Source organism: Phyllostomus hastatus, unplaced genomic scaffold (assembly GCF_019186645.2).
Source record: "Phyllostomus hastatus isolate PE091 unplaced genomic scaffold, TTU_PhHast_1.1 phas_contig_58, whole genome shotgun sequence".
Classification (NCBI taxonomy): Eukaryota; Metazoa; Chordata; class Mammalia; order Chiroptera; family Phyllostomidae; genus Phyllostomus; species Phyllostomus hastatus.
In genome coordinates this window covers 39,996,127-40,008,195 of record NW_025333916.1, presented here as the reverse complement: position 1 = coordinate 40,008,195, position 12,069 = coordinate 39,996,127, and the positions used below count along the sequence as shown (strand labels likewise).

Genomic DNA, 12,069 nt, shown 5'->3' with positions numbered 1-12,069 from the left:
CTGTGAGCCTGTTTCTGTCCTGCTTGTTTATTTTGTTTTTTAGATTCCACATATAAATGAAATCATATGGCATTTATCTTCCTGTCTGACTTATTTCACTTTGTTTTAAGGTCTCTTTTGTCTGGTGTAAGTATTGCTACCACAGCTTTAGTTTGTTTGTTTGCACTTTATGACATATCTTTTCCCATCCCTTTACTTCCGGTCTGTGTGTGTCTTCTTATCTGAAGTGAGTCTCTTGTAGACAGCATATGTAAGGGCCCAGTTTTGTTATCCATTCAGCTTCCATATCTTTTTTTTTCTGCAGCCACTTGGAATCTTTTATTCAAACAAGGATCACTGATGGATAATTGCTTAAGACAATTAGATGAATGGTTACTAGGGACCCAAATATTCACATGGACTCAAAGCACCCTGCAGATTACTTATTAAATACATCAGACAAACTTAGTTTCTCCAGTGATGAGACAAACTGGCATTGTGTCATTCCTGATGTAACAGAGAAATATACAGCATCATCTATAGAGTTATCTTGCCAAAATGTTTTAACTTGAATCATGAGAAAACAATCAGACAAAGGAGCATTTAATCCATTTTCATTTAAAGTCATTGTTGATATCCCTTGCCAGGTGGCTCAGTTTGTTAGAGCATTGTCCCAAATATCAAAAGGTTGTGGGTTCAGTCCCTCATCTGGGCACATAACTAGGTTGTGGGTTTGATCCCTGGTCAGCACATGTGCAGGAGGAACCCAATTGATGTTCCTTTCTATTTATCTCACGTGATGATTTTCTATCTCTTTCTCCCTTCCTCTCTCTCTAAAATCAATAAATACATCCTTGAGGAATGAGGACTCAAACAAAATAAAAAATAAAGTAATTGTTGATAGGCATCTATTTTCATTTTATTATTCATATTTTTTACCTTCTTTTTCCTCCTCCTTGTTACAGAAGACCCTTTAGCATTTCTTGTAATACTGTTCTGGTGGTGATGAACTCTAGCTTTTTCTGGTCTGGAAGGCTCTTTATCTGCCTTTCCATTCTAAACAGTAGCTTTGCTGGGTACAGTAATCAATGTTGTAGGACCTTGCTTTTCATCACATTGAAGACTTCATGCCATTTCTTCTGGCCTGCAAAGTTTCTGTTGAGAACTCAGCTGACACTCTTTTGGGAACTCACTTGTGTTTGACTAACTGCCTTTCTGATCCTCTCTTTGTCTTTAAACTTTGGTATTCTAATTATATGTCTTTTTGTGGACCCCCTTGGGTTCATCTTTTTTGGGACTATCTGTGCCTCCTGGACTTGTATGTCTATTTCCATCACTAGGTTAGTCAATTATTGTCCATTATTACTTTTTCACACAGGTTTTCAATTTCTTGCTCTCTCTCTTCTCCTTCTGATACCTCCATAATACAAATGTTGGTATGCTTGAAGTTGTCCCAGAGGCTCTTCTTACTACCCTCATTTTTTTCATTCTTCTTTCTTTTTGCTGTTCTGAATTGGTGTTTTCTGCTTACTTATCTTCCAAATCTCTGATTTGTTCATTTGCTTCATCTACTGCAATGTTGATTCCCAGTCATGTATTCTTCATTTCAGCTAGTGTATTCTTCATTTCTGACTTGTTCTTTTTTATGTTCTCTCTCTCTAATTTTATGTTTCTTATGGCTCTGTTAATGGTCTCACTGAATTCATCTACTCTTCCTCTAACTTCATTGAACATCCTTAAAGCCGGTGTTTTGAACTCTGCATCTAGTAGGTTGCTCATCTCCACTTTGTTCAGTTCTTTTTTTGGAATTTTGTTCTTTTCATCATTTGGGACATGTTTCTTTGTCTGCATTTTGGTTGTCTCCCTGAGTCTGTTTCCATGTATTAGGTAGAGCTACTATATTTCTGGGTCTTAGTAGAGTGGCCTTACGTAGTAGGTGCCCTGGAGGGTCCAGTGGCACAGCCTGCTTGATCACTCAAGCGGGGCATTCCAGGTATGTCCCCCATGTGGGCTGTGCACACTCTTCTGTTGTGGTTGAGCCTTGATTGCTGTTGGCACCTCAGTGGGAGGGATTTACCCCAGGCTGACTGACTTCAAGGACTAGATGCAACCACTGTGGAAAGTCAGCTGTGGAGGGGCCAACTTTATGGAGCAGGACTTATTTCAGCAAGGCTCTGGTTGCTGCTGAGTCCATACCTTGAGTGCGTCCCTTGTAGCCCACCCCCTTGAAGAGTTTGGGTGGTACTTCAACATGTTATGAAGCTGTCCACCGTCACCCTATTTTAATATCAGTTTATTCTAAATGGTAATAATTATAACAGCTCACTTATTTGTTTAACATTTTCTACATATTAGGTATTTAATGCTTTACGTACTTTTAAAGCAAACAACAGTCCCATGCTGCCATTTTGTTTTCTTCACTTTGCAGTGAGGAACTGAGCTCAGAGAGCTCTGTGAGCTGGCACAACACCAGGAATTCCCAAAAGGCTGGCGTGAGCCCAGTTCTCTAACTTCCACAGCCACGCTCTGAATGAGTTCCATGAAACTTTCTCTGCAAAAAGCTAGAGTGAAATACAAATATGAGCCCAGTGATATTCATAAATTTTCTGTTACCTTTCCTTCCTCCTCGTATTCTGAGATGTTGCCTTCCTCTCTCTGCTTACTTAACTGCATTTCACACTCCATCTTCACATTTTGGCCCAGCCTGCCGTCGAGTCTTCATCAGATTTTGCCTGCTGCTCGGAGTGTTTTTCTTAAACTGTTCTCATTAAATTCTTTTTTAATTTACTGTTCTTTGAGAGTTTTTGGCATGGCTAGTCAGGTCTTCACCTTACATATCCTATTTTTTTAACAATTACGTTTCTTTAGATTTCAATATTATTTTCTAATCTCTGCCATTTTGTCTTCTGTACTGTTAATCATTGTAAGTGTTCATTAGTGATGAATAATTTGGCATAGATTTCTTTTCTGATATCAGCAACCATTTGAAGCAGGTTTAGATGTAGATACTTCATTTCCTGAATGGAAAAATAAATGCATTGATCTGAAAAATGACAGGTGTATTTGGGTTTCCCTTTTCTTCCTTGATTTGGCTAGCTTATCACAACTCTTAGAAAATAAAATTTTATTTACCTCTGCACATTTGTTCTTCTAAGAGCAAGGTTATGCCTGGCCTAAATTTTAAACCCCTCTCACCATAATATAAAGCACATTGTTCATAAACTTATAAAACTTTATTTTAAATGGCATGTTTGTAGTATTTTCGAGAAAATATAATTCCTCCAGAAATTGCATGAAGACATAAAACAGATTTTTCTGGCTATAAACTTAATATTTATTAGTCTAATCTGATCATTGTGAAACAGTCCATCAGGGCAACCTCATCATTTCCAAAGACCACTCCTCTAAAAATGTATGCATTTTTTGTTTAGAAAGTTTTTCTTATATATTTTTTCTCATTTTCATCATGTCATGGTGCCTATTCCCATAATTTTGGTAATTATAAGATTAAAAACTCATTGGAAATGAGACACACTAAAGTTTTAGTTAAAAATGAGTTTTCAGTATTAGAATATGTTCTTCAGCTCACTTTGCAACTTTTTTTTTGTCTTTTCAACATGATATCCTTAACTTCTTTTAACAGTTGTTTTCTGGATGTGATATAATCTCTTTTGTGTTTGATTTGGCATATCTCATTTAATGTAAGAAAGGATAAAATAAGCTCTATTATCATCCACTGAGAAGTTCAGGAAGTCACAGTTATGGGTGGGGCGGGGGGGTGATTTATAGTTGGAACCTAATGCACGTGGAATACCCATGGTAGAAATGGGGACACTAGATGCTGGCCGTATTTTGGATATTTTCTGATCTACAAGGCCAGGAAGTAAATATCCTGTGTAAAATTGATCATGGCTAATAATTGTTGCAGCAGTTAATACCTAATCACATTCTATTAATATGAAAGATGCTGCTTTTATTGCATAGGCCAACTAAAACCTATGTGTCATACTTTTGATCAAGAAAATATCAAAAGCTATAATATGAAATGAACTGAAAATAATTGAGGAAGGAACCAATAAATTAAAATTCAGTTTGGAAATAGTCAAACTGATTTAAATAACTGGTATAAAATCTTCTCAAAATAATTTAGACACATGGAAAAGATGCAAATACTCTGGGAAAGCGAAGTAAGCTCATTATTTTGTGTGGTTTACAGTTGTGCTGGTCTTCATCTTCTCCTGCTTGCCTGACTTTCTGCAAATATATTTGTTACTGTGACAGCTTTACATGGAAAGAGGTCTATGAAAATCTTCTGCAAGTTACTTGGCAGGGAGGAGAGCAGTCCTGCATTCCCTGATCCAGGACTAATTAGGGAGACGCAAGCCCCGCCCCCCTCCACCCCACACGTGTGCATTCCGCTTTCACTTTTCCTTATTTTTTTTAATTCAGGAAAATTAATTGCATTACTAAGTTTGTTTTACACCCTTAATAAACATATGAATGAACACTTTAAGAATTTTTTCAACATGAACAATAACTAACTGTCCATGATTCCCATAAAATATGCCCTATTTATCCTCCGGGTTTTGGTTTCGCACAGAGTTCACAGCAGATTAACAAACCTTCCCTTGGAAGCTGGTAAGCAATAAACACACAGCAGATGCATTTTCCCTAGAGCTGAAAGTCTTATTTCTGAAATCGCATGCCAATTATTATTTTACTGGACAACATTGAATATATTGGTTCAAATGTGACCAGTTACTATTTTTTTATTCTTTCAAACCCTTATTTTTTTTGTTATTTTTTTGTTATTTTTTTTTAATGTGTGTAATTTTTCCCCCTGCCTAGACCTGGTTAACCGTTTCTGTGAGCAGGTCCTCAATTTTTTACTTTGTCCCTACTTTCCTGTCCTAGCCCCATCTTCCCCTGGTGTCGACTCCGTCCCCTTGCAGCGCACAGGCAGCCAGCATGGCCCACCGACTGCCGCCACAGCCACCTTCCAGCGGGCCAGCTACGCCGCCGGCCCAGCCTCCAATTACGCGGACCCCTACCGACAGCTGCAGTATTGTCCCTCTGTCGAGTCTCCGTACAGCAAATCCGGCCCCACCCTCCCGCCCGAAGGCACCTTGGCCAGATCCCCGTCCATTGATAGCATTCAGAAAGATCCCAGGTGGGTACAAACATTTTCCTTTTCCCTACATAATGTCCAAGGAGGTTTTCTAGCCAGGCATTGTACAGCACTATTTTTTCCTACATCACATTGTTGCATTCATGTCATGGGCTGAGTATTAAAGGGTTGACTTTGGTTGGGTTTTATAATCTTTTGTCTGATTTGGAGTGTGGATATCGGTCATGGGTCCCTAGAATCTAATGCAGTTCAATAGCAAGTCATACAGATGATCTCGTGATCAGAATATCAGTAGGTGCTTGAGGTTTCAGCTATTGGACGAGATCTAGAACAGCTCTCCTTAAAGCAAAGGAAACTGAGGATTGGGGATGATCTCATTTGACGTCACATAGCACGGACTAGGTATTTTACTGTTTCCATGGACATGTGCCTTGTTGCTATGCATTGTTTCTATTTTTCAGCATATAAAGTGGTTCATAGACCAGGCTAAACTAAAAACTGAAAACTTAGAAAACCCATGTTACCTTTATTTTTCTGTGTCTGAAAGTGGACATAAGGTTAACGTTGTTTGGGCATTGATAAAAACTTGGACAGAATGTATTAAGGAAATTGTTACTTTGAGATGCGTCTCTTTTGGCTTCCCTTTTTCAACAGTGGCAAAGAGATTTAGTGATGCTCCACTTCTGAAGTTGGAATTGCATTCCTGAGGAATTGAATGATGTTTTATTCATAGCCATTTGATTTATGCTGATAGAGTCTCATAAATATATATCTGCATCTGTGAATACCATAGATATGTCAGATTCCTGGTAGTTCTTTATCGCGGGGCATGCAGCTTGACTCCGGTGGCATACTTGAAATTCATCCCCAAGAACTTTCTCTAATAGAGCACACAAGTGCATATGTAGTGTGTTGAGCGGTTTGCATAGATTAGTTTGTGAAAAGATACCACATCTACAAACATAAAGGCAGAATGGGATTCTTTTATGGTATTCTTTGGGATAGCTACTTTAGCACCATTCACCCCTGCCCCAAGGATTCATAGTAAATATATTTGGTAGAACCTCTCTTGTGAAAGTGAGTTGTAGTAAATGTTCACTGTTAACTACTAGAAATCAGAAGTATACTTCCATCTACACTGTGTAGCATCCTGCTTATTAAGGTTTGCAGTCTCCACAGCAGTCTACAGTCATGGTCCTTTCACATTCTGGTCCTGTGTGGATAGAATGTTCTTCAGCTAACCGTTCAACACTCTATTTTTAAATAAATTTTCTCGACATGCAACTGAAAACATACAGAAATAGAATAATAGTAAGCTCTTAAGAAATGCTAAGTAGAATATTGAATTAGCATTGCTTTATTTAACATCGTATATTTAAATTAGGATAAATATTTTATCTCCAATGGGAAGATTTTAAATTTTTATATTAGGGAAATTTGGCTTAATAAGGAACAAAATTTATGTTCCTTTAGCTACAGATAAGCTTCTTTATTTTCTACTGTGTGTTAACATGCGTTTTATTTTACTAAGTGGCATATCCTTTCCATTTTACATTATTGCCACTTTTATAGTCTTTTTTCCTCTTTCATTATATTGTCAAGGCTCTTATCAAGTTGTGGATTATGACATTTTTATTTATTGAGTGCACACTATCAACTCAAAAAGAGAAACACCAATAAGAAATGTTCCACTGAACAAGATAATATTGGCCACTAATCCTTTGTTTGTGTAAAATTTTTATGCAAATTAGTGTTATATGAATTAGAGATTTACTCTGCTTTTTTCAAGAATGCTAGGCATTAGCCTTAAATATGTGTTCATCCTGAAAAAGAAAATTACACCACCACTCTAAGCCCAGCTACACAAAAACAGACAGAACCGGATCTAGAACCACAACTGGATTGCTGAGACCTAACACCAGTGGCACCAGTAAGCTGGCACCGCACGAATGGAGGGAGTATAGAATACAAGGAGGCCTTGCTGTGGAGTTTTTGTAAAATAAATAGTACTATGACAAAGTAGTAATCAGTAATTTTCATAAATAGTAGTAGACATCCACAAATTTCTATACATAGTAATAGTACTGTAAAAAATCTAGTAATTTTTTTATGACAAGATATTTGCATCATCCTTCAAATAGTGAATTTTTATTCTCCCCAAGTCACTATTACTGGAACTAGTATGTTTAACCTCTAGGGTTCAAAATAACTTATTTTGTCATTATTGCTTATGATTTACAGTTTTCCAGTCCTTAGACCTCTCTCTACTCTTACACATATGATTTTAAAGAGTGTTAAAGTTTTATTTATCATTAAAAGCAGACCATTGAAGCCTCTTTACTATTACAAACATATCTTCATAGCACAATTCTCAAAACACTTTTATTACATCTTTGATATAATTCTCCTTTAGCGAAGGGGAACTCGTATCTCCAAATGCCATGCCTGAGTAAGAGAAGAATTGGAGTATGAATGACTTATCGAAGATCACAGTGCTGGCACATGGGTATGCAGCTAAAAGCCACACTTTCAGGGCACTGTGGCCCATATTGGCATGAACATTTTTATTTTCTGATGAAAATAGAAAGGAAAGGATATACTCACAGCTCTTCCAATTCGTTCAGAGTATAGTAGTTACCAGGTGTCTGTGTGTAGGGGTAGGGAGGAATGAAGGAAATGAAAACCGTCTGAGTAGATCTCCCCTCTCTGATAATTGCTTATTGGATACATAGTCTTTCCTTTATTTTTCTTTTCTAACATCTGCCTTATTTCTCTTATTGCAGCCCAGTGTCTTTTCTCTATTGAAGAGTTTTAATATCATTCAATGAGAAGTTTTCAAAGTGTACATTTTGAAATAAATTGAAATCAAGATAGTCCCAAGTCAGTCATTAGACTCCAGACCAGAGACTCCCTATTAGCTCTTAATTGCTCTAAGCCTGAGCATCTAAAAGGGTCGGCTCTGAAGGGCTGGTGTTCTGCAGCTTGCTTGCCTCCATCATGTAGATGTTATTGCAAAACTTTGGTCTTTTCACTTTTCGCTGCCCCTACTCTGTACTCCAACAAAAAATGTGCAGAAACTTTTATACAAGAGATGATAAAGTCTAATTTCCTTTTAAGAGTCAGCAATCACTTTGAAAATATTTATATATATAAAAATATTCATATATATAAGATATATATATATATATATATATAAAACTTTACAGCCACACTTGCAGAGGAGGTTTTATTTGTTAGTTGCATGTTATTCTCCCATAAAATATGAATCTTTTAAGAATTGTTTTCATGGTTAATATGTTTTTGATGCTATACCAAATATTGTTTTATTTACTGTTGTTTTTAAGTATATAGGTCAAGCATAAATCTTAAAATTAAAGTACATCAAGTGATGTTGGGAGTGACTTTATAGAGCTTTTATTTTGAAAATATGACTAGTAAAATAACTAGAGAAAAATAAAACAACACTGACATACCTGAGTATACTAAAATTACTATAAATGTTCTTGATTAAAGGAGAAAAGTTTGACTAGGATATTGACTGATGTAACTGAATGTGTAGGTTATAGAAGGAACAGCATCTTTTAATAATGTTTGATTAATCCCTTCTCAAGCTGTTGTAATCCTTGATGTACACTTTCCAAAAAACAGTTTTCTAAACATGCAAATGAATCTAAATAATCATAAACATGATTTACAATAAAACTGCCTTTTTGTTATTCAACATAATAGAGAAATAAATAAAATGGTACACCTTTACTGCTGAATTTGGACCCAGATAAGCAATTGAAGTTGTAGTTGGCTCTCAAACTCGTGCTGCGTGTTTGGATTCAAGCCGCAATATTTGACCAATAGTAAAAAAAGGGGGAATTTTAAGGAATTATCTAGTCCATTTCTCGTGCATATTTTATCTGCTACTTATATTAATAAAATTATCAGATATTATTAAATACTATTAAGTAATATTGCTTATAAATTTCTTATTAGGTAAACCTATGTTAAGAATGTTTCCAAATGTTCCTTCTTCATTGTTTGCCCGTCCAACTGAAAAACCCACATAGAGAGGGTGTAGTGAAATGAGTGTTCAGGAAACAATATACACCACAAAAATGCTTTTCGAAAGATGAAGATTTGAAAAATATTTTTAAATCTGTATTAAAGTTTGAAGTACTATTATTATTTAACTTAAGTAACATGACTGAAGTGTTTACAATGAAGCAATATGATGGTCTTCCCAGTTTAGTTCCCTCAGGTGATGAATCTCTGGGGAATTAATTTGCTTTTCACTTCAAACACCCCGTAATCACTCATTTAACTGGGGAGCTGTCAGAGGGGAAAATAAAGCTGCACAAGTTAAAAACCTTCAGAGTATGAAGAGCACTTGGAAGTCATTTATTCAGTTAGGCTAAAAGCAAGTCACACAAGTGGCCATTCATTCTCTGCTTGAATGCCTCCAGCAATGGGCCGCTCACCATCTGTGGAAGAACTTTATTAATCCTTTGAATAACTCAAACCTTGAAAACTAATTTATATTGATACAAAATCTGCATCCCTTGTACGTTCATTCCCTGACCTTAGAAATCATAGGAGAAACACCCATCCTTCTTCAAAGGACAGCCGTGAACACAGATGTTAAACCTCCCAGCATTTCCCAGGCCTCCTGCACCCCTGCAAGCTGCAGTCAGTCCCCTCTGTGACTTGTCATTTCTCGGGCTCTTCTCTGGGAGCCCTGCAGTGGCCACACATCTTCCTAGTTCTGTCTCACATGTCACCAGACATGCAGGGAGAGGACAAGTGATACCTCCAGGCATCCTGGGTTCGTAGCAGGTTTTCTTGATAGGTAAAATGACAAAAATGTTTCTAATGACAATGCTGATGATGATAATTAAAATTACTTAAGTAATATGTTCCATGCTCAGTGTTAAACTTTTTGTACTCACTATTTTATTTAATCCTCCTTAAAGCCCTCGGACCCCCTGACCTGAACTTTTATGGTGCCTGTTTTACATATGAGGAAGCTGAGGCAGAGAGAGTTAGACGTTGATCCTGCCTGTCTGACTTCTAATTCTGTGTTTCTAACTCCTGGAAGACTGATACAAGTGTTACTGCTACAGTCACATAAAATGCCAGGTCTCTCCACATGTGACTCTGCAAAGCTCTGAATCAATTATCTTTACCTTAAATTTTTAATTTTCTTTTTAACTTAATAAGGGACTTTACATTTACTTCTTGTTAGGCGATTCCAGTTCTTGATCCTACAGAAATATTTTCTTGGTCCCAGTTTTATCGCCCAGTGCAAGGGTCCGCAACTCCCAGGCCACGGAGCAGTAATGGGCCATGCCTGTTAGGAACCCGGCCACACAGCAGGAGGTGAGCTTGAATTACGCACTTGAATCATCCCAAAACCATCCCCTACCCCAATCCATGGAAAAATTGTCTCCATCAAAAACCAGTCAATCATCGCTACTGTTTTATTTCCAAAAAAGCTGGGGACTGCTGATTCAGTGTGATTACTGTACCCACTGCTCCGTGTCACTTGGAAATTTGAAAGGCACGTCTTCAGGTTTTATCAAAACATAACCAAAGTGGATGTGGCCCAAGAATAGAGCTTTGTAGCTTTCATTCCCCTGGACTGCTCCCCTCAGGTCCATCTGAAGGCACCATGTGTGTTCTCGGTGACTGTTCTTTGGAATACTCTATGGTGGGCTCTGCAGGGGTAATGAATGACGGCATGAAAACAGCTTCATTCTTTAAGGGGCTTTCAGAGTTGTGCAAGAGAGAAAGACGTATTCACAGGTCACTGTAATGTATTGAGTAAATAAGACTGATGCATAAGGAAGTACTAAGGAGGAATTGAGTATTTGGTACAAACTTGGAAGAGTAGATGGTATTTACACATGGAAAATGGGAGAAAAAGCTTTCTAAGCAGAGGGAACAGTTCAAACGAAAAGAAAAAATGGCTGGAAATGGAGGGAGGAGGGCCGGTTCGAGTCAGTCACTCCCACCCGGTTCTGCTAGGATGTGGGGTACACAGAGGGCAGCCATCTCTGAACCTCCCCATCTACCCCCCTCAATCCCAATAAAATGTTAGCTTGTACCTCCATATGTGGATATCTTTTACTTATAAATTATAAACATAGTGTACTAATTTCTTAGGACTGCCATCACAAATTAGCACAAACTGGGTGGCTTAAACCAAAAAAAAAATTTATTCTCTCATAGTTCTGGAAGCTAGAAGTTCAAAATCAAGATGTTGGTGCAGGGCCACATTGCTTCCAAAGGCTCTAGATGAGACTTCCTTCCCCCTCCAGCCCCTGGCTGCCCTGGCTACAAGGCTCCAGTCCCTGCCTTTGTCTTCACGGGGTCTTCTCCTGTTGGTTTCTGTGCTCTCTTCTTACACCGACACCACTCATGGTTTTTAGAATTCTTTCTAATCCAGTACGACCTTGTCTTAATTATATCTGCAAAGAACCTCTTTCTCAGTAAGGTCACTTTCTGAGCTTCTGAGTAGACCTGAATTCCGAAGAGGCACTGCTAAGCCAACTGCACATGCTGTCATGTCCTAAGATGCGATTTATACTATATAATAAATATACTCAAAAGGTAAACCTGAAAATAGAGGATTTTAAAGATGAAACAACATAATTTAAAGCTTTTATTTCAGTTTACATTTTTAATCATAAAATGTTTTGGTTCAAAGGAGCAATATAGTTAAACACGTTAGACCTGGGCAGATTCTCATTGTTTCTACTGGTTGAGATGACTGGGCTTCATCGCTGCAGACACAGACAGACGGGTGAGCTTGGCCATGTCTCGGCTTTTGGACATGTGAGAGTTGTTAGTGCTTTCTTGTTGTTTCTGATGTACGTATTGTTAGGATTCGATCACAGGTAGATAATCTAAGCCAAAATTTTGCACGGACCAACACACATCAGCAGCAGGAAGGAGCCCTAGGTGGGCAGTGC

At 37.7% G+C, this 12,069-nt stretch overlaps 1 protein-coding gene across 3 annotated transcripts in view; it reads left to right on the top strand.

Moving 5' to 3' along the window:
- CTNND2 (catenin delta 2) overlaps positions 1–12,069 on the top strand; it is an 830,908-nt gene that overhangs the window by 489,872 nt on the left and 328,967 nt on the right. For all 3 annotated transcript variants that reach the window (XM_045848256.1, XM_045848255.1, XM_045848257.1), the window contains one exon: positions 4,894–5,149. In XM_045848256.1, coding sequence (XP_045704212.1) covers positions 4,894–5,149 — 256 coding nt within the window. The remainder of the gene's footprint in view (positions 1–4,893; positions 5,150–12,069) is intronic.